Source organism: Clinocottus analis, unplaced genomic scaffold, assembly GCF_023055335.1.
Source record: "Clinocottus analis isolate CAN_PGR_092001 unplaced genomic scaffold, fCliAna1.0.p SCAF_22, whole genome shotgun sequence".
Classification (NCBI taxonomy): domain Eukaryota; kingdom Metazoa; phylum Chordata; class Actinopteri; order Perciformes; family Cottidae; genus Clinocottus; species Clinocottus analis.
Window position 1 is genome coordinate 9,318,018 of NW_027175954.1, and position 25,470 is coordinate 9,343,487.

At 43.6% G+C, this 25,470-nt stretch overlaps 1 protein-coding gene across 2 annotated transcripts in view; it reads left to right on the top strand.

Moving 5' to 3' along the window:
- The window catches only part of maml3 (mastermind-like transcriptional coactivator 3), a 95,717-nt gene extending 71,134 nt beyond the window's left edge, over window positions 1–24,583 (top strand). The window contains exons 5-7 of one of the 2 annotated variants that reach the window (XM_068588752.1): window positions 17,389–17,649; window positions 18,754–18,832; window positions 20,433–24,583. In XM_068588752.1, the coding sequence (XP_068444853.1) occupies window positions 17,389–17,649; window positions 18,754–18,832; window positions 20,433–21,529 (1,437 nt within the window). In that variant the 3' untranslated portion in view covers window positions 21,530–24,583. The remainder of the gene's footprint in view (window positions 1–17,388; window positions 17,650–18,753; window positions 18,833–20,432) is intronic. The other variant, XM_068588751.1, reaches the window with a different exon arrangement.
- The last annotated feature ends 887 nt before the right edge of the window (window positions 24,584–25,470 follow it).

Genomic DNA, 25,470 nt, shown 5'->3' on the forward strand with positions numbered 1-25,470 from the left:
AAACTTAGTCAAGTAGTTCAATATTTGGTAGTAAAAAGTACCACCTTTTAACAGATTTTCTGTTTTGCTAGGTACAGGCTGGTTAGCATGTGCACACTTGGAAACTGTGAAGTGGCAAACAATTGTGCTTGGTTCTCTATTGTAAGATTGTCCCCATGCTGTGTATCATGTAGACATATATAATAATTATTTTATGGACTGTCAAGAATGTTGGCTTTTGAGAGAGGAGTGATTTTGTCGGTGCTTTTTTTTCACTTTGGACAAGCCGTTTTTTTACCTGTTTCAAGTCTTTATACTAAGCTAGGCTAAACCGTGAAGGTTTAATGTTCAATCTTGCCCTTGGAAACATTGTCTCCACAAGGTCTATTTAGTAGTTGTTTTGCAGCTTTCGGTTATCTCCCTGATGTTGAGTGGCAGATAGAGTTTTTCAGAAGTCATGGAATTTTTAGTTTTTTCTGAGCACTTTTTAAGCAGCGTCTTGTATGATTGATAGCTCCAGAATAACTTCTAAATGGACCTTGAGGTGAGTTAAAATAGCTCCTGCGATAACTTTTCCCTGTGAAATCAATTTAACGTGGAACTGTCATCAGCCATTTGTCCTACCTTCACCCTGATTGGTCCTGATCAGAAATGTCTCAATGGCAAAGCGGGAAATGTCTTTGTTTCCCTACAGCCCTTGAACACATCCTGTGTTCTATAGATGTGTGGGTCTAATTGTATTTTGCAACATGCTACTGTGTGTGTGTGTGTGTGTGTGCGTGTGCGTGTGCGTGTGTCTGGATACGTGCTTGTCCATGTGTAACAATTTATCAATGCAGCCCCTCTCTTGTAGCCATTACCACTGATTCATGCCTCATTCCTAATGGTCAAATCATTAACAATTTTTACACCACAGGCTGTTTGTGGATGTGGAGTGTGTGCATTTCTTTCCCTCTGTTTGCCCATAGAGGAATGCATGTGTCTGCGTGTGCGTTTCTGACTGTCCTCGGGCCGCTCTAAGTATTGATCTCCATATGGTCAATGAGCAAGGCTAATGACGCTACAATATGCCGCTCTCGGCCACCCCTAATCAATCTCAGCAGCCCCGGCACAAATAGCCCTCTCTGTTCTCTGAGAGGACCTGACGCATTAGCCCACCTCGGCCGCCATTAGCCAGCACTAATGAATACCTCCAGGTTTGAAAGACATTGTCACTTGTGAGGATTAGAAAAGGGAAGTAAGCATATTTTATCGCTGTCACTCTGTTAGCCCTCTGGGTTGCAGGGATGAAGAGGATGTGCAAATATCCGCGAACAAGCTCAGATAAACATTCATCAACTTACATCCACACAATGTACACACTAACACACTTGTGTTGCTAACCACCCAATCATTGGTTTTCTAAGGTGGAAGGGTTGTGTTGTCATTGATTTCTCTGCAGAAGAAACTGGATGCATAACATTTGTCTCCCAGGAAAAACACACACACAAACACACACATGCATACACAAAGAATTTGGAACGTATCGATACACTGGGTCAATACTCTGGGATATCTCATCTGTTAAAGAAGCATCCATTTGTGCCACAGGAAGGAGAGCAGGTCGGAGAAGAGAAATGAGATGCAGGGATATCCCTTCTTCCTTCCACAGCATGTTCTTCTCCGCCTTTTTGAGAAGCAGATACGGAGTGAAATCAAGAGAAAGGGCGACGTTACTGCCGCACTGGTGGCGTTACCTTCACCGTTGGTCCCTGTAGATTTCCCTATCGCTCACTAACACCAGTACGGCACAGTTAAACGCTTACACGGTCAGTGAGTCATTCAGTGCACTATATTACTCTCTCTCTCTCTCTCTCTCTCTCTCTCTCTCTCTCTCTCTCTCTCTCTCTCTCTCTCTCTCTCTCTCTCTCTCTCTCTCTGTCTCTCTCTGTCTCCCTCTCCTTTCCTCTAACTGTTTGAGGTCTAAATCCCTCCATACTCAGCGACTTAACCCCTTTCTTTCATATCGCCCCCTCCACTCGTGCTTGGATCTGCCAGTAACCATTAGCTGCAGCGTGTCTGTGAGTGTGTGAGTGTGTGTGTGATCAGTAAACTAATGCTTTGTCGAGTACCACGTTTCTGGCACGTGGCGAACCTCACAGCCAGAGTAAAACGCAGGAACTGCAAATGAGCTCTCAGCATAGGCAAAAACACACACACACACACACACACACACACATACACACACACTTACTTCCTCTTTAACGTTTGTCTTTCTTTCTCGCTCACATAAGCAGAAGCATGAAGCTGTATGTACAGTTATGAACAAACATATCATGCATATGCACAATTGGATCTCAGGATTTTCTGGAAATTGTTGCCAAAATCTCCTTACTTTTTTATTGGAGCTGCGATGTTGGAGGGTGACTGCAGACAATATTTTTCAAAGATCTTTTCATTAATTGCAGAGTTGTTTTTCCACCCATAAAGCAAGCTACTGTAACAACACCACATATCAATCATCCTTGTCAGCGCAGGTTACCTAGCTGCAGCTGATGAAATTTACTAGCAACATTTTTCATTTCAGCTGACAAAATCAGTCGTAGCGTGGACTAGAAGAAGAGAACTGTAAGAGAAGCCTGCTTTCGTCTTTCTGAGGAACTCATCGGAGTATTGAACCTGCCACCGCTGTTGCACGGTACACCTCGTATGGGTAGACTACAAAAAATATTGCTCTTCAAAACAACCAATCTTATGAGTTCTGATACTTTAGGAATGACGGTGTTTATAGAGCTGTATTTATGAGTTACGTCATTGTGCAACAGACACACTTCGATATATCCACTGAATTGCTGCTTGGTTCGCTGAGAGGCAGAATAGTTTAGTGTATTGCTTGTACTTATCTCTTCAAGGCCTGGTACAAACATTAGTTTGACATGTGAAGGTGGAGTGTGTGAGTTTTTCCCATCCTGGTTGGATATTAAATGAATAAACACACTATGGTACGATAATTCACTCCTTTTATTTTATGTTTTGTTTCACACACTTTATTGCCTCGCATTGAAATTGTCAACATATGTTAGGTTTGATTTTATGAATAAAACAAAAAGATTTGTTTCATTAGGTTTCCGGATGTTTTAGATGTTTGCCATGGTATCATTTAAGAATCGATACTGAGATACTTTACGCAGGTATCGTATTGTCAGATTTGTGATATCTTGACATCACTGACATTCCCAGGAAGTAATCATTTTCACGCAAAACTCTTCAACCATATACACATGCATACACACACACCCTGCCTCTGTCTTTTCTAAGTAGCAATTATTAGAATGTAGTCAGTGTTTAAAGATGACTCCCCCCTCATTGACATGCCAGTGTGTGTATTATCTGAAGTGGTAAGGGCCTAAATAGGGCTTTTTAATTGTTTTATGTAAAAGCTGCTCAACGCATGGTTAAACAGACGTCACTAGTTTATCCCCTGGGGTTAGCTCTTCTCTCTCTTTTTCTATCTCTCTCACTTGAGGAAGTGGTTTCAGATAACTTCAGACCCCCATCATCGCCACCTCCTCACCCCTCCGTCCATCTATGTTCGTATGTCTTTCTGCTCCTCTCCCCACCCATCTTTGTAGCTCTCTCTCTCTTTTACTTCCCACCTCATCCTCCTTCCCTCTCTTCCTCCTCAGTTCCCTCCCACCCGGGCCATCAGGGTAGTGTGAATCCTTTGGTAAACGTCTGTTGCCTTGCAGAGCTTGTCAGTAAAGCCAGAGCTAATTAGCGGAATCACAGAATAATTAGTTTTTCTTCTTGTCGTTTAATTCCCACCACCCTCCATCACCCCATTTCTCTCCTCCCACCTCACCTTAGTCTTTCTGCTGTCAACAGCCAACACTGTTACTGAGCTATACTGTTGCTGTCTTTTACCTTCCTTTACCTCAAATCGCTCTCTAAATATCTCACTTTCTCTTGATTTCTTTACCTACATCTCTCTTTGAAGTTCTTGATTTGTCTCTTCCCTTCTCCTCCCTCCGTGTCTTTCTCCACCTCACAATGCCTGCCTCGCTTCTACATCTGTCTCCTTTCTCCCCTTGGAGTGTTTTCCCGCCCACGCCTTTTTCTCTATTGAGGTTTCTCTTGCTGTTGTTGACTTAAACACATGGCCAAGCTTGTTTTCTCACTCCGTGCTTTCCTCCCACTCTGCTTCCATCTTCCCCTCCCTCCTCTTTCTCTGTCTCTCCGGCGCGCTCTTGTTTCTCCCTATAGCCAGTGTCTGTTTACACATCTATTTCCCCCTCCAGGTTGGCCGACAGTCCACTCCTTCAAAAATGATTTCCCCTATATATCCCTCCCTCCCTCCCCTCCTCATGCAGCATCTCTTCATCTCCTCAGGGTGGCTGTTTGCTCCCTTCCTTTATCAACAGCTATCCCTCCGCCCACCCTTCACTTGATTTTCTCCCTCCTTCTTAACCACTCCTCAATTGCTCTTGTTTTGTAGAAATGATAAGGCGGCAGGAGGAAGGGTCCCTGGTCACAACCGTGGTAATTGACTCTGTGTGGCTCAGTTTTGTGTGGAGAGCGCCCCGGTTTCGTCTGGCTTAGCGGCCTCACGATCGCAGCCCCACAACCTTGTGTCAGCCAGTGAAAGTATGCCATTATCTACACAGCTAGACCTTCAAAGAAGCAATATGTTAGCACACATGAGCAGATGGATGTTCTGTGATGTGTACAATTTAGCATCTACAATCTGTTCATGCTTCAGGCTTTGCTCTAAGCACACCATTTAATGCATCATAAAGACACATATAACACAGACACTGTATGTGTTATATGCTATAGTTTTTAATATTTCATCAAACTTAAAATCTGTATTTTATATCAACAATGGTATATAACAAAGTCCGTAATGTAAAGTGGTTCTAATGATAAACCCACAGACGGTGTCACCACACTCTTCAGTTTCTCTCATCTCTACAGAGCATTACACTATTTTTACTTCACTGTTTTGGTTATATGGCCCAAAAATGTAATGTTCTTGGTTCACTGTCATCACCAACTTAATTTCCAGCAGCAGGAAGCTGTTTGCAGAAACGACAAAAAAAAGCTCTGCTATTCCAACCCATTCTCACTAACAAGCCACCTTTGTTGAGACAGTTTTGTGCGACGCACACACCTGTAACATTACACAGGAGGTCTAGAAGGCCGATGTTCGTTTCCCATGCAAACCATAAAGCGAGCGTTGACATTTTGTCTGGTGAATCGTTCGTTGTGTGGTAGTCACATACTGTACTTAGTCAAGTTAGTTTTAACGATGCTCTTCTCCTAAACCTAACAAAGTGGTTTTGTTGCCTAACTTTCAGAGAAGACGTACGTTTATTTTGAAAAGACGGTGTGCACGTAATGAGGTTGTATTGCCGTCACTGAGTCATACAAAGCTGACCCTAGAAGGTAGGAAGAGTGTCGTACTGCCACTGACCGAGCTGCGTTATTTGACGCGTTGGTGTGAGAATGTGTTGGATGTACCAACTGTACGCTACCTGCCCAGCCCCAAACTAAGTTAGCAACTAGCTGATGAGCATATGAAGCATCTAGAAGATAAAAAGACAGAGCTATACGGACGTTTAAAAGTTAATAATCTCTAACCTCAAAAGCTTTTTCTTTTTGGGGGTTTTCTTTCCAGACAGCTGAGAGAATGTTCTCTATATTTTTAAATTGTCTATCATGTTATTTAGTTTGAAGGTTTTGTTAAAAGTCATGTTTGTTTCGAGGGAGAACAAAATTCTGTACAATGGTTCAACCAGAAGAGAGAGATCCCTCTGAGCAACAGTTGAATAAGACTATAAGAAATTCTCAGTCAGTGGTCCAATAAATTGGAAGTTTAGTAAAAATGTGAGCAGATTTAGACAGAAACAGTTTCTGTTTCAGTGTTAAGTCCACAATAATGCCTTTAACCAGCATTAAAGAAATGGAGGGTTAGTTTAGAGGAATTGGATTACATACTTAACATTATTTAATTGTTATGAGAGCAAATTTGTACCACCCAACAATATCCAAACAACTACACAAACCCGATTCGCCCACAAACTATAAGCATCATAATAGCACAATTTTCAGAGACTAGAGATTTTTACAATATTGCATGTTGCTATTGTCATCATGAGAGTTTAATGACGTTGCGGTCCGAAACAAACATGTCATCATAGATTTTGTGAACAAAATTGTTGTGTAGCTAAGTGTGCAACTGCAGCGCTAGCACTGTGGATTTCAGTGCTGTAGGAAAAAACAAACACTTCCACAGTCAGTTGACTTGTATGGCTGTTTTTACAATGTGCACAGTACATGGGTTCACAGTACATGGGTTAGCATGAGGTTTGAAGACACACCACCTTGCAGATGTATAGCAGGGAACACAGTGGATACTAGCTTTAAAGATTATTGAAAACACTATTTTAGCTTTCAGCAGACACACTACAGACACACACACACCATCACATAGCCCTTTTGTTCAGTCTACAACTGTACACCTCTGTCTCTCTGTCTTTCTCTCCCTGTCCATCTGTTCTGCTGAGTCGTGCGATCAGAAGAGGGTCTATACATCACCTCTCCACCTCCCTTGGGACAACGCAGTGGAGGAGGGGAGAAAAGGATTGGGGGAGAGATGGGTCTGGTGTTTTTGCGCGCGCTCTCTCTCTCTCTCTCTCTCTCTCTCTCTCTCTCTCTCTCTCTCTCTCTCTCTCTCTCTCTCTCTCTCTCTCACCAGTAGCAGCTGTTAGCAATGATGGCAAATTGTTTTTCCTGCACCTATTTGTGGTACTCCACTGATTGGAAGCTCCTTTTCCAGTTTTGTGTGCAAGCACAGTCACGCCTGCACGTGTGTAAGTCAGACGTGTGCGGCGTTAGGATGAGACCAACACTACTTTCCTACTTTTTAAGAACGGGCTGTCATCCGACGACTGATACAATCCCACTAACAGAGAGAGAGAGAGAGAGAGAGAGAGAGAGAGAGAGAGAGAGAGAGAGAGAGAGAGAGAGAGAGAGAGAGAGAGAGAGAGAGAGAGAGAGAGAGAGAGAGAGAGAGAGAGAGAGAGAGATAAAGCAGCTGAGGAATGGAGGTGTTTCTACACTCTGACGCTTTTAGTCCCATTTCTACTTTTTACGGCAGATTTCATCATATTACCAAAGGCAATTTTGGCTCTATTGTGGATAATGGGCTGCTGTGGAATTATTGCAGATGCTGGCTTAGATAATGGTCATTCTCTCTCTCTCTCTCTCTCTCTCTCTCTCTCTCTCTCTCTGTCTCTGTCTCAATATTTCTCGCTCTGACCCCCCCCCCTCCACCCACTCTTCCCTCTTCCTTCTTCCTTGCTTTAGAGAGGGAGAGGTGAGGTAAAGGAGGAGAGAGATTAATGGCATACAAAGATGGTCCGAGTCCAGGGCGATGGAGATAGCTGAAGGAGCAGCGCATAGAAAGGCAGCTAAATGCACAAGACAAAAGGAAGTAAGGATAGCTTGTGCACTCTAGATAACGTTTTCTGTGAGTGCGCTGACTGATTTGTGAATGTTTCATTCTAATACAATAAGTGGACAAGAAAATTTGATTTATTCCTCATTATATCCCTCCTCCTCCTGAGCAAATATCCAGCAGATGTATTCCTGAAGGTCTACAATATGTTTAAAAACAACAACTATATATGTATATATATAAATATATATATATATATATATATATATATGTATATATATATATATATATATGTATATATGTGTGTATATATATGTATATGTATATGTATATATGTGTGTATATATATATATGTCTATGTATATATATATGTATATTTGTCTATGTATATATATGTGTATATATATATATATATATATATATATATATATATATATATATATATATATACGTATATGTATGTATATATATATATATATATATATATACGTATATGTATGTATATATATATGTGTATATATGTTTGTGTGTGTGTGTGTGTGTGTGTGTGTGTGTGTGTGTGTGTATAATATACACACATACAGTATAGGGTGTATGTAAGCACACTGCTACATTGGACTATCTCCCTGGAAGATTGTAGGAGGGAGGGAAAGGGGGGTGGAGAAATCAAGATGGAGGTAGGGCAAAGAGGATGGAAGCGGAAGGCAGTCTGATGATGTGAAGACGAGAGGAAGGGGAGGAAAAAGGGGAAGGGGGGTGAGAAATGAGCGCCTGAAGAAATGCAGAAAGAGAGAGATGGAGAGACTGAGGAGGCATGTGGATGGAGGGAAGGAAAGGGGGAGCTTATTGCCCTGAGACTACGGCAGAGGGAGAAGAAAAGAGTGAAAAGCGAGGGAGAGAGCTAAAGAGTGATAGCCTTACAGCAGCATCTAATAGCTTCTCTGGAGAGAGGGAGGGAGGGAGTGAAGAGGAGGAGAAGGCATAATGAGGGTGCTATGACAGAGGCAGAGATAGATTTAGAGAGGGAGATGAGGAAGGAGAGACAAAGAGGTGGAGGTTATACGGCCATTCGGTGAAGATGGAGTCAAAGAAACTAGGAGTAGAGAAGGAAATAGAGGAAAGCAGTAAATGGGGAAAGGGAGGAGGAGACGAAGGAGCAGAATGATAGCAGCCTTGACGGGGACGGATCCAGATGTTAAATGAGCTATAGCGGGAATAAAGATGGATGAGCGTAGATTTTTTTTAAAAACAAATGTGAAACAGGTAAAACAAATGAAAGCGGGGGGTTAGGAGGAGGAGAAATAGAGAGAGAAGCGCTGTTGGGCGATTGAAGCGAGTAAACAAAGAAGGGAGGAATAAATGGAAGATGGATGGAGTCAAAGGGTGGACAGAGAACAAGGCAGGAAGGGCGGTGGAGTTGCTCCGATGGAGGGATCGAAAGAGAGATAGAATATAAGGGAGAGATATGAGACAAAATTGAGTCGACTGAGAATTGAACGAAAGGAGGGATGGATAGAGTGAGAGCCAAAAGGAAGACAGGAGCATAGAGCGTGTGGTAAAACAGTGAAGGAGGACATTGAAGAGGATGTTAATCAGAAAGATGGAGGGCGGATGGATGAATAAAAAGGCAGTTTACTGTCATGAGAGAGGGAGGTATGGAGGATGGACGGATGTGTGGAACTTAGCTTTACCTCCATTAAGAGTGGCGCTACAGCGCTGATCACAGCTGTGAATAATTCAAACCCTCTAGTTGGGCTTTGGTGATCGCCTTCACACGCACAGTCGCACAAAACAGGACAAACTCACCTCAGTGTTTGACTTCTTCTCGTTCTCTGTTTACACCTCCCAGCTACAAGCTGTGTACATTGCCCACAATGCACGTATACATGTGCACACATAGGTAAAGCAGTGTACAGCATGAAAGCGTTGGGTGCTAGAGAGTGATGGAGGGAGAAAGAGCAGTCCACCTGCTGTGGCTCTGTGTTGTCACGCAGACGTACCATTCTCAGCTGCCATGATTAGACTACACAGAAATACCTGTCTCCCTCTCTCGCACACACTGTTTTTAAATACGTTTACATTCCTCATACACTCTCCCAGACATGTCTTCTTCTCCCATGTGCGCACGTGTGTGTCTTTAAGGTCTCCATGGCGACCGTTTCCAAGGTGATTTACTATAGCACCTGGTCCCTCTCAGGGTGGTACACTCGTCTGCCCGCCACAATCACTCCGCCGCACCGGCCACAAATGATCTCATCCCTTTGCTCGGCTCACACTCCCGCCTCCTCGCTTGTGGTCACAAGTGTGATTTACGCCTGTCGTCTGTCCTCTAACCGCTCGTCATATCCCACTGTCTGCCACCGCTTGTCTCTGCCCAGTATTAACGTTCATGAGAGGGAGATCATGTGTAGCTGGGAGCAAAGCAGCGCTTTACCTGCTTCCTTATAGGTCCAAACAAACAGCCGTGAGAAGATGGGCTGAAACAATATGTCGTGATTAGTTTAAGGAATTTGATGAGGACATCACAAAGAATATATTGCGATCACTGAGAGCGCCATGAGTTGCGTCCGTGGCTCATGGGTAGAGTGGCCGTCCTGTGCGACCGCAAGGTTCACAGTTTGACTCCTGGGGCCTGTCTCAAGAAGCTGGGTTAACATACTCGGGGTTTCCCTCAGTTATCCAGCTGCACTTAACCAGATGTCCCAGTCTCGCTTTTTGGTCTCACGAAGCCGGTTATCAACTTGTTAAGTAAACCCAGGAGCGTCTCATCTAGATCTGTGCTCGTGCACATAAAAGGGGCGGAGTTAACTCCATTTGACCAATCGTTTACCATGGAGGAGCCGCAGAGAGAAACGTATTTTACAACGGAGGAGCAAATTACGATCTTAACAATGTACAAATAATATAGAGAAAGAATACAAGCAAAAAGCATAAAGCAACACTGCAGCAGCCAGAAGTCGCAAGGAACCGTGGAAAAAAAAACAGTGATTCTGTTAATGCGGAAATGACTGGGATTGTAATATTAAATCAGCGTCTCAAATGTAGGTTCTTATTTTTTATTACCTTTTCATTTTAACAATTCAACCTCATTTCAGTTGCAACCCCACTAGAGCTAAAAGAACATGTGAGCAAGTTAAAACAAAATACAAGGACATAGTTCAAAGCAGTCAGTAAGTTTATTATAATATCTTTCAGGCTATATGTATCATGGATGATTTTGCCGGTGACGAAACACGCGCTCTCTGCAGAGCGCTGCTCTTACTATCCGTGTGCCTTCCTCAACGGGATTCTGTAGAAATGGGCAGGTCATTTTTCCAGGACAATGATTGGCCAGTAGGCGTCTTACGTCCCCGCTGAGATCTTATCCGGGAACTTAACCTGCTCCGGAGCAGGTTAGGCGTTCAGCGCAAGTTACCGGGGCAACGTACCCCGCTAAGAAGTGAACCATCTTTGTGAGACGGAAAACCCAGAGTTCCTCCAGAAGTTACCTCGCTAAACCGAAATCCAGCTTGGTGAGACAGGCCTCTGGTCTCCCCATAGTTATTATGTCGAAGTGTCCTTGGGCAAGACACTGAACCCCCAGTTGCTCCCCGGGCGCCTCAAGGCAGCCCAGGGCTCCTTAATCACTAAGGATGGGTTAAATGCAGAGAATAATCTCCCCAAGGGGATTAATAAAGGATACTTTATTTGTGTGCATTGAGCTGAATGCTAACATTGCAAACATTCTCATGAAGATGGAGGTAACATGCAGATGTTTAGCAGGTATAGAGCTTCCCATTTACACCATCTTAGTGTTGCATGTTAGCATGAAAGTAAGGTAATGGGATTTAGTTTTACTGGTAGATGTTCATAAATATATTGAACCGATTGACATTTTTAAAAGGGGACGGTCAAGGGAGAAATGTTGCAAATTAGTGTCTTAGAGTGAATATTAAATGTGTACTATATCTGTTACTATGAAGACAAACATTGCTAACAAGATTTTGTTTGGGTAAATTGAGGAATGTCATGCTACATGATGAAACCAGCACAAACTGACATTCCCGGCTCGGTGTCGTCTGTGGGTGGCATCCTGTGAATGTAGAGAAAAGCCTTGTTCAGAGTTACTGTGAGAGTGTTGAGCGCAGCGCCGCCACACAGCTACAGGGATTCATTTGCTTAAATTGATCCCCTCCTGCATGCCTACATGGATTTCACAGCATCCCTGCATGACAACATGTTGGTTCAGTTATGGTTAAAGGATGATCCCAAGAAAACCTGTTAAACCAGTCCATTGTTTTTGCGAAGTAAGGGGTTAGGGTTATGGGCATTGCCCTTTAAAGTGTGTGTGTGTGTGTGGGTGTGTGTGTGTGTGTGTGTAAGAGAGAGAGAGAGACATTCAGAAATAGGCCAGTTAGGGTTTAGAGCAGAGAGATGTTAAGAGATTAAACAGACCTCTGTGGGGAGCAAGACTCCTCTCCAGCAGTTTAAATATAACTCTCTTCAGGGACAAACTGTGTGTGTGTGTGTGTGTGTGTGTGTGTGTGTGTGTGTGTGTGTGTGTGTGTGTGTGTGTGTGTGTGTGTGTGTGTGTGTGTGTGTGTGTGTGTGTGTGTGTGTGTGTTTGAGGGGGGTGGTGTTAGAGTAGATGGGTGGATGTGTTCGACACAACTGGTGGCTGAGAATCAAACCACTGTTTTTTTTACTAGCAGTTAGTGTGTGTGTGTGTGTTTTTACTAGCAGTTAGTGTGTGCGTGTGCATGTGCGTGTGTGTGTGCGTGCGTCAAAGTGATGTCTTCTTTACCTTTAGCGCTGGGGGGATAGTTTGATAATGTGCGGTCTGGCTCCACCATCTGCTCGGGGTTAGTGTGTGTGTGTGTGTGTGTGTGTGTGTGTGTGTTTAGTATGTACATGTGTCGTTATGGTTGTGTGTCAGGTGCTGCATACTTATGTTTTAACCACGCGCTCTAATACACAACATGTGTTTGTTTGTTTTTTACATTACAAATACTTTGTGCTTCAACGTCACACCATGTTCAGCACAGACAAACTGAAAACAGATGCTGACTCGTGTCTTTTTAGTGGATGACTTAAAGGTATAATATCTAACATTTATGCATTAAATGTCTTAAAACGACGAGACATTTGTTATATGTCTTGTGTAATTTTATTCAAGGTAACTGTATTTCATTTAGGCGCCTGCAGTGATGTCATATGTCAACTCTTTTGTTGAATTTCATTTGATACCGCATACTGTTAGCTCCAGTAGGTGTCGACTCATCTAATGTAACGTTACATTGGATGCAACTTACATTAGCTAACATTAATTCAATCTATTACTGGTGGTTATGTCATTATAATTAATTGACATAACAAAAGTGAACCAGAATAATTGTGACTTAATGTAACATGATTAAAACTATAATACATCAGATCAGGTTTTTATCAACAATGGTGGCAGTTTACAATGATTTAATGCTGCTTCACAATGTCATCAAAGTCCATCTTTTTTTATTGTTTTAATTAGAGATGCACAATTAATCGATATGAATTAATATTATTCTGAAAACAATTGCGCGTGAGTGTATGGAGCAGAACCTGTTACTGGTCGGACCCTGGTCAGAGCTGGCCAGAGCTATGCTATGATTGTCTGCTTTTGAGAGGGGGGGAGACGTAGCAAAGGATTTTGTCCTGCAAAGTACAAAACTGATGGTGATACACACACATGCACATTGTATGCATTGTTCTGATCATGTGTGGAAGGCATCAAGTAGTGGTTTAGTTGGATCTGCTAGTGGCCCATCTCTATTCGCTCCCTTATTATCTTGTGTGAGGAGCATGTTGAGTGTGTTGCTTAAGGATACCTAATATTTCTATGTAGTAATAAAGTTGTGTTGCATTGCTTTCAACATTCATTTTATATTTTGAGCTGTATATATTTTTGAAAGTTTTAATCCCCAAAAAAATTTAAGAAGTTCACTTTTTGTTTGCAATAGCAAAGCTTTTAACTGTGATAGCGTAGAAATCTATTAGAAATCTTTTTTCTTTTTTTTTAAATGTAGATGTTGCATGGTTTTTAATATGAGCATACAATGTCATTTGTAAAGTCATGACTATTTTCACAGAAGTCATAAAAGACAACTATGTGTTTATGTCGCGTGTCTGCTTTGTATTGTTGAGTATGGTACGGATTGTGTATTATATCATCTACAATACTGTAGAAGTAGCTTACCCCGCCATGCATTGACAGATATAACTATGACAACCTTGATGGTCATCTTCTTATTCATCCTACATTCAGCAATACTTGCTACAGTATATACACATGTATTGATTCAGGCTGGATGTCGGTGCTTGAATTCCAGCTCACTAGTGTCTTTTACAGCATTTTGATTTGCATATCTCAGAGTGCAATGTCAACCAGTGTGAAGCTCAAGGACATTCAGACATTGATGAGTGCTTGCTGTGAAAGAGATGTGAACCTGTGACCTTCAAAGCTTTAGCACACTCCGTGCATCTGTACCACAAACCATCAGCTTCTGTAACATCCAGCGTGGCTTCCAAATGCAGAATCCCCCAAAAATTAACGCAGATGTACGTCCTGTTCATTTTCTCGGTCTGATGGCAGCCATAGTCTGCGTAAGAGTCTAATGAAGCATCCCCTCATCCACCCAGCCCTCACTCTCTGTTTCCTCTCTGCTCTCCTCTTCACACTCCCTCCCTTCCTTCTCTTACACAAGTGGGTGACAGATGTGAGCCACTCTGGAGAGCACACAGACACCCAGCACTCTGCTGCCAGGCGCCGCTGCTCTTAAAGGCTGCGTGTGTGCGTGTTTGTGTGTACGTGTGTGTGTGTGTGTGTGTTTACAGATGATGTGCAGTTGTGTTTTTAAAAGCCTTTCTGCATGCAACTGTAAGGCATCGGGTAGTACTGCAGTAGTTTATCCATCTGTGTTTGTCTTTGGTTTTTGAATGTACTGCTTTATGTGTCAGGCTGCACATTGCTGTGTGTGTTTATCTGTGTGTGTTTATGTGTGTGTGTTTTCATAGTTTCAAGTGCAGTCTTAAATCTTGCCGCTGTGTGGTGACCATGGGATCAGGTGATTTATTCCTGACTGAAGAGCGTACGACCATGCCATGTGTATGCAGATGCACCTTTTAAGCACACATAGACACAAACACACACATAGAATAAAGTAGACACTAATTTCTGCTCACTGAGACGTAGAAATGAAATGGACAACCTCTCACACTATCTCTTCCCCCACCCTCTCACTTACACACATGCACACACACATTTCCGCTCACTTCACGTGTAATGTAATCACCTGGGCTCTCCATGCTTCCTAACTCAATAACGCTGACAGGCTCCACCACACACACATGCACACACACACAAACAAGCACACACACACACACACACACATACATCCTCCGGAACACCCTGTGATGCATTCACCTTTCCTTTCATTTTATCCGCTCTAATCCATCCTGCTTCTAACTGATCTATTTGTAATTTGTAGTAGCTGATGCCGTTTCAAATTCTGTTCCTCTGTTCCTCCGGTAGTCATAAGCAAACCACTGAGTCTCATTAGCTGCTGACCCATTTCTGTTGAAGAGCAGGGAACTCGGGACTGACTCGATCCGGTCTAAGATGCCAGAATGAAGCGTCTGGAGGGCGGACGGAGAAACAGAGGCAAAGACAGACGATGCTGTAGATGCTCTTTGTTACATTATTCAACAACACCATGAGTTAGGACATAGATGACAGAGAGAATGAAAGATGTACTGATAATCTCAAAAAGAATAGGTTGAAAGCCAAAGTAAAATCCGTGAATACATGTGAGTGTGTTTGTGGAGGGTGACCAGGCGCGGTGGCCATAACCGCTCCTCCGAGCGCCATCTGCTCCTCGCTGCAGCAACTGTTGCCAGGGTACCTGCTCTCCTCCCCTCTAGCCCACCTTTTACTCCTCCTCTTTTGGCTCCTTGTTTCCTCCTGTTTTTCCTCCCAAAGCAACATTTTCTCTCCTTTTATCCCTCTCCTTTTTTAAATTATGCCTTCTCTCTTTCCTCACACATGTTCTTTTTCTTTCCCTTCAATTAATTTGAGGATACCTGCTCTATTCAATAAGCTTTATTGGCGTGACATTCAATTCAGTGTACATTAGCAACGCTTCAGCAAATTACTAATAGCACTGAAGTGCTAGTGATTCTACTGCCAATTCATCAGCTCTTTTTCATCCTTTCATCTGCTTCTCTCTTTTGGATTTCTTTATTTAACTATATACAGAGTATACATGCTTAAGTTTGAGTCATTTCTTCATCTATAACTGCTAATCTGCCACTAATGCCGCACCACACACGCGCCACCTCCACCAAAATCTTTAATTCTCTCAGACTTTCCCTCCTCCTCCTTCCTTTGAAATCCATCTCTCTTCCGTTCCTTCGTTCCCTAGCAATTGTGCGGACATGACTCAGGGCCCGCTGTCTACAGAGAGGAAGAGAGAGACCCAGAGAAAGAGTGGAGAAAGGAGTTTGATGGTGGGGTGTTTAGAGAGAAGGGAAGAAAAGAGTGAGTGGGGGAGAGGGAGAGATCGTAGATCAGAACCATCATGATTGAGCCATCTGCTGAGAGGAGGCCAGTGAGACTCAAACACACACACACACACGCACACACACAAATACGTGCTTAAAGATCACCACTGCCACCCGTTGGTCATTTTCTGACACTACGCCTCCTCTTTCCCCTCTGCGCCTTTCTCACATCGTCTCACCGCCCCACTACCATCCGGCAAGAACATGCCAACCGGAGATGAGACACGTAGCTCTGAGCATCGATCAGTCTGGTCTGGTTGTCTGCTGAGCCAGTCTTAAGCAGCCGATTCTGTTTGCTCCACAGGGTTTTTTGTGCTCTAATATATGAGGTTTATCTCCAACTAACTCCTTTCTAAGAAAAGCGGCGCCTCAATACGGATTATGAGGCTTTGGCTCTTTCAAAACATATTGAGTATAGTGATGTGTTACAGACTCTTGCCAATGCAGCGATGCGCCGTTGTAATCCTGCTTTTGCTGTTTCATTCTTGTTCATTCTTGCCCTGCAGTTAAATGTGATTTGTTTGTACACTGTCTGTTCCTCTGTGTGTTGTTGCATTTTCATGTGTGCAAACACTCTTTACTGGCCTGAATTGTTCTTTCTTCTCCTCTCTTACTGCCAGCAGACCTAAACGATGTCCAGTCTCGTTCAGCTGTCTAACCTTTAATAGATTCATAAACGATCCCCTCCCATTGGTCAGAACAGGCCATTTCATCCTATTAAAGATTAGCATACGGCTGAGTGGAGGAGGAAGTGCTCTTTATATGCTAATAAGAAGATAATGTATGCAGCAAGGACCAACCAATGCCCCATTGGGAGGACTCAGGGTGGCCGACGAGCTGAATCTTGAGGCAGTTCTGTCTTTATCTTGTATTTCACTCTCATTCATGGACAGCTGGATTGAGTTTTTGTGAGTTATCATACAGCATAATGGCTCACTACAGTTGTATGCCTAAATCAGACTGTACAAAGGTGTCAGTGTGGATTGCAACAACGCTGGAAGAGTATTGTATTCTTTTCTTTGTACCTGATCTCATTGAGAGACATTCACTTGTGATAAAGAGCCGTAACAAAGGCACTGAAGAAGAGGTTTGAATAGTTTGAAAGGGCTTTGTCAGGTGTGAAAAGGCTCATTTAGCCCGTTTTGTTTGGTTTTAGCCTTTGAGATTTACAACCATTTAAGTAGACTTTAAAGCAATAGTTCACCATTTTGGGAAATATACTTGTTTGCTTTCCTGCCGAAAGTTAAATGAGAAAATCAATGCCGCTAATGGAAATAAGAGTGGTGTAAATCTTCTCACAAGAAATCAAATAAGTGTATACTACAACTAATCCTTGGACTTGCTTTGCTCTATACGTGATTGATTGAACAGCGGCCCTCTCTTCTCTGTCTCTACAGGAACAAGGTGTGGTAGGAATGTCGCGACCACTGGGTGCCATCCCGCCTCCTCACCCTGCTGGGGGCGTGGCCTCAGGGGTAGGGCCCAACCAGGGGTCGGGACCACCTCCGGGCTACGTGGGCAACCAGCAGCAAGCGGCCATGATGAAGCAGATGATGGCGATGGAGCAGGAGAAGAGGGCGCAGATGCAAATGATGGAGCAGCAGAAACAGCAGCTCTTCAGAGAGCAGAGACAACAGCAGCAGCTACTGGCCGAGCAGGTAAGTGTTTTTTTAAATCAGTACGCTCATAGCGTAATGGTAGTGTGACGGTGTGGCCATCAAACTAAATGGCTAGGCCTGTGTGTTTCATCTGTCATGCATTCAGTTCTAATTGTATTTGTTCATACACTCGTGTGTGTCTGCAGCTCTAACAAGAGCCGCTCATCCTCTCCTCTTCCTCACTGTTGTCTGGTTGCATGTATAATTATCGTAAACCAGCACCCTCTTCACTACTCTTTCTCATATCTGCGTGTGTGTACGTGTAGGTGTGTGAGTGTGTGTTTATGTGTATTTGCCACATGCCGCCTGCTGTGATAATGTGGTGTTTTCTTTTTATTCCTCTCTCTGTGAGGGAATCAAGTGTTAAAGAGTTTTGAACTTTGGAGTCACCACCCACTATGTTGATTTTAATTGGATCTGCAATAACATACACAGACACACAAATATGAGTCAGAAAGAAAACGCGCCCTGCTGGGGCTTAGTGTACGTTGCTAAATGAATATCGTACCTTTATTTAAATGAGCAACACCTTCTGCTTTCCAGGCACACATTCAGTAGCTGATTTTTATGCCGCACGGACCCAGACAATTAAGTTTTTTCCATTTAATGCTCTATATCTGAACCACAACTATGGCGACGACTAATTTCCTATTTCAATTGCATTATTATTTGTGTTGTTGGTTTCGATTCTCGCTCAGAATGTAATGAAGATAGTGACTCTGACGCGTACCTTTAGGATTCACACTCACGACACATTGTTAAGGTGCAAAAAGGACAAAAGAAATCTAATATAGAGAAATTAAGGCTTTGCATCTTTCAGTAAAATGCAAGTATTTAATGACAACAAAACAAGCAAATATGTTTGTCCCCAATGAATTTCTTGTGAGCATAAGCCCTGTTTTGTTTTTAAATACTAAGGCTTCAGTGTGCAGTCTTTAAATATGTTCATAAAGTCTGTTTTGTTTCCCTGTTCTTTCTGTGTGACCCTTTTTCTTGTCTGTATCCCATAATTAATACAAGTCCGGAATTCATGAAGTAGATATGAAGGCATGTAACTCATCGCTAACCTACAGTCTTAACAATTGTGTGTGTTTGTGTGTGTAGCTCCAACAGCAGCAGCATCTCCCCAGACAGATGGGGCAAGGCCAGAGGAATCCATACCCCCAAGTCAATCAGTACCAAGGTAAGACACACACACATGAACCCGTGCAACAAAACACACAAGTTGTGCAAAAAACAAAGAATGGGCAGGACCCCAATAGATTTTCCAATAAACAAGGCAATACCTGACCTAAATTCTTCATTATTTTATTGATGGTCGCATTAGGAAATGCATTTTTTGTAAATCAGTTTTTAGTTATTTCCAGAACATCGTGATGGTTACTCAAATCTGCCACAAGTATGCTATACATGGTTGAGAGCCAAGACATTTAGACGTTTAACAGATTTTACGGTTCACACTCTTACATATTCAGAAACAGACACTTATTAAAAACGTGTATGCAAACAACAGCGTTGACTGAGAATCACCCTGAAACCAAACCTCGTCCTCGCTGTCTGTCAGACACATCAGTTGGCGCTCAGATGCTCTACAGCCGTTTCCTCTCTCTCTCTGTCTCTCTCTCTCGCTCTCTCTCTGTCTCTCTATCCCTCTCGCTCTCGCTCTCTCACTCTCTCCCTCTCTCTCGCTCTTTCTCTCCATCTCTTTATCCCTCTTACTCTCTCTCTCCCTCTCTCTCTCTCTCTCTCCCTTTCTCTCCCTCTCTCTCTCTCTCTCTCTCTCTCTCTCTCTCTCTCTCTCTCTCTCTCTCTCTCTTGTCTCTCTCCCTCTTTCCAAAAATGAAAAAAAAAAAATAGAATATTCGTGCTCTGCCTGTTACCACGGCAACTTGTCTGTCCTGGATCCCCCAGAGTTCCGGTGAAGTCGGAGAGATGGATGAGAGGAGGGAAGTGGCAGAGGGAGAAAGGGGGAGGCTGGCAACATGAGGGATCGGTAGATGATACGCTATGTGGACGGAGAGCTTGGGAAGAGAAAGAAAGAGAGAGGGGAAGATAAGTGGGTGAGAGGATGAAGAAACAGAGAAATGAAGAGAAATACAGCAAGCGAGAAGGAGAGTCAAGTCAAAAAGCCATTTATAGCCATGAGTCTGTCTGCAAGTCTAGGAGATCATATGGAGAGGAAGAGGGGGCTTCAGCAGGAAACTCTGGTCTACAAATATATTTACTAGTTCAGCAGGGTGTCAGGGAAGCAATGATTGTGTTAGTATCACCTACAATTAGATCTCAATCATAATCACTATACTTAATTATTTTAACATAAAGTGATATGTGGACTTGATGTGGCTATTGTGTAGTTCCTTACATGTCAGGAGAGTGTGATTCTCTTGGCTCTGACCCCTCTGCTACTGTTCTAGTCCAAACTCTGAGGTGAGGGATTAGTGGAATGATGTCAAAAGTGGGTTTATTAGAGGATTTAGAGTCATTTCCAAGCTAGCAGACTTCCTCAGCTCTGCCACTACCCAGGCTCTGACATGCTGTCCGTGTTCAGTTTTATTTTAGCGTAGTAGGATTTGAACTAAATTGAGAGGGAAAAATGTGTCTTTTGAGTAAACAGGTTGTCACAAAACATAAATCTTTGCCTCAGCACTGAAGTCACACGTGCTATTTGGTGATTTAAGCGTATTCAGTAAAGGCTCCAAAGCTCCTTTGTGATTTCTGCATCCATACGCCTGTTTTACTCTTTTCCAACTCCATTGTCTCTGTTGTCTGGTATCTCATCCTAGGTCCTCCCCAGGATCTGGCGTCCAGAAGCCAGGCTCTCCAGAACATTCGAGCCGCCCGTCTCCTACAACAGCAGCAGCAGAACCAGCAGATGGTCCAGATTAGCTCTGTTCAGGGACAGGGGGGCTCTGTGGGACCGCAGACTGACATGGGCCTACCTTACGGCAACCAGGGGTCCAACCAAGGTTCCCTGTATGGGCTCAACCCCTCCATGAGCCAAATGATCCACCAGCAGCAGCACCAGAGCCAAAGTGTCCAAGCCTCCATGGGTCTTCCACCACAGCACAACACCGCAGGGCCGCCCCGGCAGGCAGGTGCAGGTCCCGGGGTCGGAGGTATGCCTGGAGGCCCCGGAGGTGGTGGAGCTGGAGGGTATGGAGCGCAGGGGATGTTAATGAACTCCATGACCCAGCAACCCCTCAAAAGCCCCGCCATTGCCAAAGCCCAAGCACAGAGACTGCAAAGCATGCTGGGAGCAGGAGGAGGAGGCGGGGCCATGACGACGGGTGGCTGGCCGCAGCAGCAAGGACAGAGTCTGCAGGCCATGGGCGGAGGAATCGGAAGGACTACAGGGGGAGGAGGAGGAGACATGGTGGGGTTCAGCTCCACGCAGGGTTATGGGATGCAGCCGGGTCAACCCCCGCGCATGGCCAAGCAACACTTTCAGGGTCCGGGCCAGGGCATGAGCCAGGGAATGGACCCCAGAGTGGGCAACCCAGCGGCCGGTATGGCAGGCCCAATGATGGGCCCTCACATGGGCGGTCAGCCCAGGACCAACCAGCCCCGGCCCATGGTCTTGAACCAGGGAATGAACCAGGGGATGATGGGTCAGGGGATGACCGGGATGGGGGGGTTCGGGCCGGGCCCAGGGGGGCCTGGAATAGGGGCAGGGGGCGGAGGAGGTGGACCCTATGGACCAGGGGGAGTCGGGGTCGGAGGTCAGCCACCAGGCTACCAGAGGACAGCGAATCAGGACATGTCATCCTATGGATATGGGGGCGGGCCCTCAGGGGGAGGAGCCTTTGGTTTGGGCGACGGCTCAGGGGCGGAGCTGGACTCAAGCGATGGTTGGATGGAGGAGTTCTTCCCGAACCAATAGCCAACGGGGAAACTGGACATGAGTTTTTACTGGATGAACTAAACATTAAAGTAGGACAAATGTTAAAACCTGAGAAAGTAAAACAAAAAGGATGACATGAGATGGACTGGCATGTTTTTGTTTTGTAAAACATGAGCAAGGTTATAAGTGTGTGTCTGTGTGTGTATGTGTGTGTGTATGTGAGTGTGTGTGATATGGAGAGAGTGATCATTATGTCTCGTGCATATAAATGAAAACCCAATATAGAGATTAAGAGGTGTGTTTCATTAGTTTCCCTTTTTTCTCAACGGAATGAATTTTTCTCATGTTCAAGTGTTTGAAAGCGAGCCCCGTTTACACAGCAGCGCTTTGAGCCTGAGCTTCAGCAGGGGCTGATTGAACACTGCAGACTGATGAAGGGGAAGGAAGACTTGTTCTCAAGACAGCAATTTATTTGTGTTTGTGTGCTTGTGCCACCCAGCTCAGTGCTTCAGATCTCTCAACTATGTGAGTAGCTGAAGGGAGGAGAAAGCACTCTCAGCGCTCCCATTTCCTCTCTTAGATTTGTGCCCCCCATATCCATAACACACACGCACGCACAAATCTGTCGCCTTCGCGCTCTCTTCACTTGATCTCTCTCTCTTTCTCTCCCTCCCTCTCATCCTGCTTCCCTCTCTCCTCCCGTCTTTCCCACCCTCTCTCCAGAGACTCGTTCTTCGCTCTCAACCCTCCTTTCTCTGTTTAAATTCTGAACATCACAACAGAACAAATGATGTTCCTCTACTGTGCCACACAAGCGCACTCCGCCCTCCAGTGCTTTTGCTAGGCAACCGACCTGGGTGGTGTTTTTTGAGGGTGCGGGGGGTTTCATTTCCTGTGGATGACGGGTATGCATGCAAAGGAAGAAGAAGAGAGTGGAAAGCAGAAGAAGAGGGAGAGAATAGGCAGCTAAAGCAAGCACTTGGACTCAAAGGCTCATGCACACATACACAGACACATATACAAACACACAAACAGACAAATAAGCATCAGCCTGGGAGGGTGAAGGAATGAGTGAGAGATGGCTAACGGAGCTAATATTACGTTAAACCCTCTGCCTGTGTGACACAAACCACATCACATGCATCAGGCGGACACAAAGCAAAACGATTGCTGGGCACTGAATGTATTCAAGCACCAAAAGTGGCTTCTTCTTTTTAAGGAAAAAAAAAAAAAGCAGCTCATTGAAAACCCAACCACACGTTTTGTTTGTTGCTGTGTTTTATCTCCAACAATGATGCTGGTTGTGTCTCTGTCGATTAAAAGTAAAAAAAAAAAAAAAGTTAGCCTTCTTTTTAGTTTGTGTTGTCTTTTTGAAAATTAGTTTGTCCTCCCGTCTCGCAGCTCAACCTTCCCTCCCGCTGTGACACAACTGGTTGTCAATCGCGTAGCTCTGCTTTACATCATGGCTTCTGTCGCAGCTCTAAAACGTCCTCGCTCCAAACTAGAACGTAAATGTGCTATACTGTAACACTACTGTGAAGAAATCTGAGTTCTCCCCTTCCAGCGCTTTACTTGGAAAATGAACCACTGCTAAGCCTTGAGTTTGTTTTGTAGACAGTAGAGAGACTTCAGAGAGCTGATTGGGCCAAAAGGGTGATGCCGGTTAGCACCAGCTAGCATCAAAACAGTCAGTATTACCACTGAAGTCCGTGTCTCCCCTTCTTTGAGCTTACTTCAGTAAACTGGACGCTTCAGGCCTGATAGACTTCATTCATCATTAACAAGCTGCCCGCTCTTCTGCTCTCATGGTTGCGTAATAAATATGTGTTTTAATACAGTAGTAGTCTGTAAGACAACACCTTACTTCTCTGTTTTGTAATCTCGGTTAAAAGATGAGTGAACGCGTGGTTGTACTTTGTATTTTAGCTCATCAGAGTGAAAGTTTGGAGGATGATGCTGTAATCAATGAACCAAAAAGCCTTCTTCTCTGTAAACTAACTCCTTGTCATCAAAACGTTTGTTCTCATGGTCGTTGATGTTGTATAATCCAACCCTTTAAATACAAACTTTAACCACCATGCCCGTCATCCTGTCAGCTTGGCTGCATTTTTGTCACACCCACCAGTTTTGGAGCCTGTAGGTGAACAGCAGGCAGACGATTAGGGATGTAGCAACCTCCAGTTTTATCAGGGGGAGAGGTGGAAATACATAAAAGCTCTGTGTCGGTGTCTAGATAAACTCTTTGGTTGTTTGAGCCTTACTTAAGCAGGAAATGCAGTCGAGCTCTCACCGCGTCGATGGCTCCACTGCTCACGCCTCCCAACACGTTGATACTGATCCAGTGCTCCAGGCAGACTCAAGCTATATTCCAGTGTTGGACCAGAGAAAGGGAAGCGTTGTGTGGAGGAAAACACCGAGAGGTGTATTACCTCTCCACCCTGGAGGCAGGAAAGTAGGGAAACACTTTTGGGTCAGTGTTAAGGTCACAGCCTTTGTGACCTTTTTGTCTTCAAAGTAGGGTTCATGATATGGTTTGAAATCCCTTCAGGAAGAGAATAGAAGCTTCCTCCAAATATCATTATGTACCGGGACCAAGTCTGTAGACAACATTTTAACAAAAAATTGTTGTTGTTGATGTTCTTTGTTTTATTTTATTTGTTTTTTTACTGGTGCTGACATATATGTGATTATAAGAAAAAGTATATAAAAGATAATGGCTATTTGTAAATATGTTTTTACAGGTTTAAATACATCAGATAATACAGTCTCTACTCTGTAAAGAATTTACTGTTTGTTGAAAAATAGAGAAGTATTTTTATTTTGAAGTTTTTTGGTTTCACGTTTAACCCATCTGAGCTATGCCATTGCACTTCAGACAATGTCTTACTACTAATTTGTATTGTAAACCTCCTCTCTTTTTTGGAATTTTTTTCATTTGTTTTTTCTAGTTTGAGATTTGACTCTGTCCTAAAGCAGTGCTTATTTCTTTTTATCCTGTACAGAATTCTGAAATGTTAACAAAAAAGAATTACAAGAGACTTTTTTTTTCCTTTGTTTTTCAAAAAGATACAATAAAGAGAGACTGTTCTCGCTGATCATATTAAATGAACGTTTCTGTTGTCTATTGGGTTCATGTTTCAATGCAGACATTAGATCACGCTTGTGCTCCAAAAGACAAGTCCAAAATATAACTGAATACATACAAAAATGTCCATGTAAACCATAACAATTGGCAAGTTCACATGTAAACGCTCACAAAGTTGGCCAGTTAACTACTTCCGAGCATTTACTTCGTTTAACAATAAAAGAAAACGTGTAATCACACACATATAGAATATGTTAAGGGTGACACATGAAGTCCACAATGATGGACAATGCCTTGATGAAGACAAGAGGTCATCAATTAAACAGATTTTAGCCTACTGGTTGTAGTTTTATGATATAAGTTAGGTATCCTGCCAAATACCTTGCTGGTGCTTACTGTGTTTAGCCACCAGTGTGTTTAGGAAAGTTAGCTCGCCAGTCAAACCTCTCCAGTCTCCAGTGATCCCACACAAACACAAACCCTGGACCGGTCACTCCTCTGTACATGGACACGGCCATCTTGTGACACAAAGGAAAAAGAAAGTAAGTTTGAATAAATTTAATTTAAATTTCAATATTTTTCATCAATCGGTTCGTGGTTATTGTCCATTTCGGGGCTCCATGCACCACAACTCTTTTTCCACGAATACACAAGAGCTGACGAGAGAGTCCTTTTATTTCAGGCAAGCACGACTGACGGAGACAAATGCGCACACATTCATGTTGCGCCTAAAACCAGACTGACTAACTGCTGTAGTAATGTTTTGTCTAACAGCCCTGATTTGCATAATTAGACTTGCATATGCTAAAGAGCAGAGCCTTAATTCTGTCTGGCAGTAATAGAGACGATGAATCACAGGCTCCCTGTTGGTGTCAGCAGACAGACAGACACACAC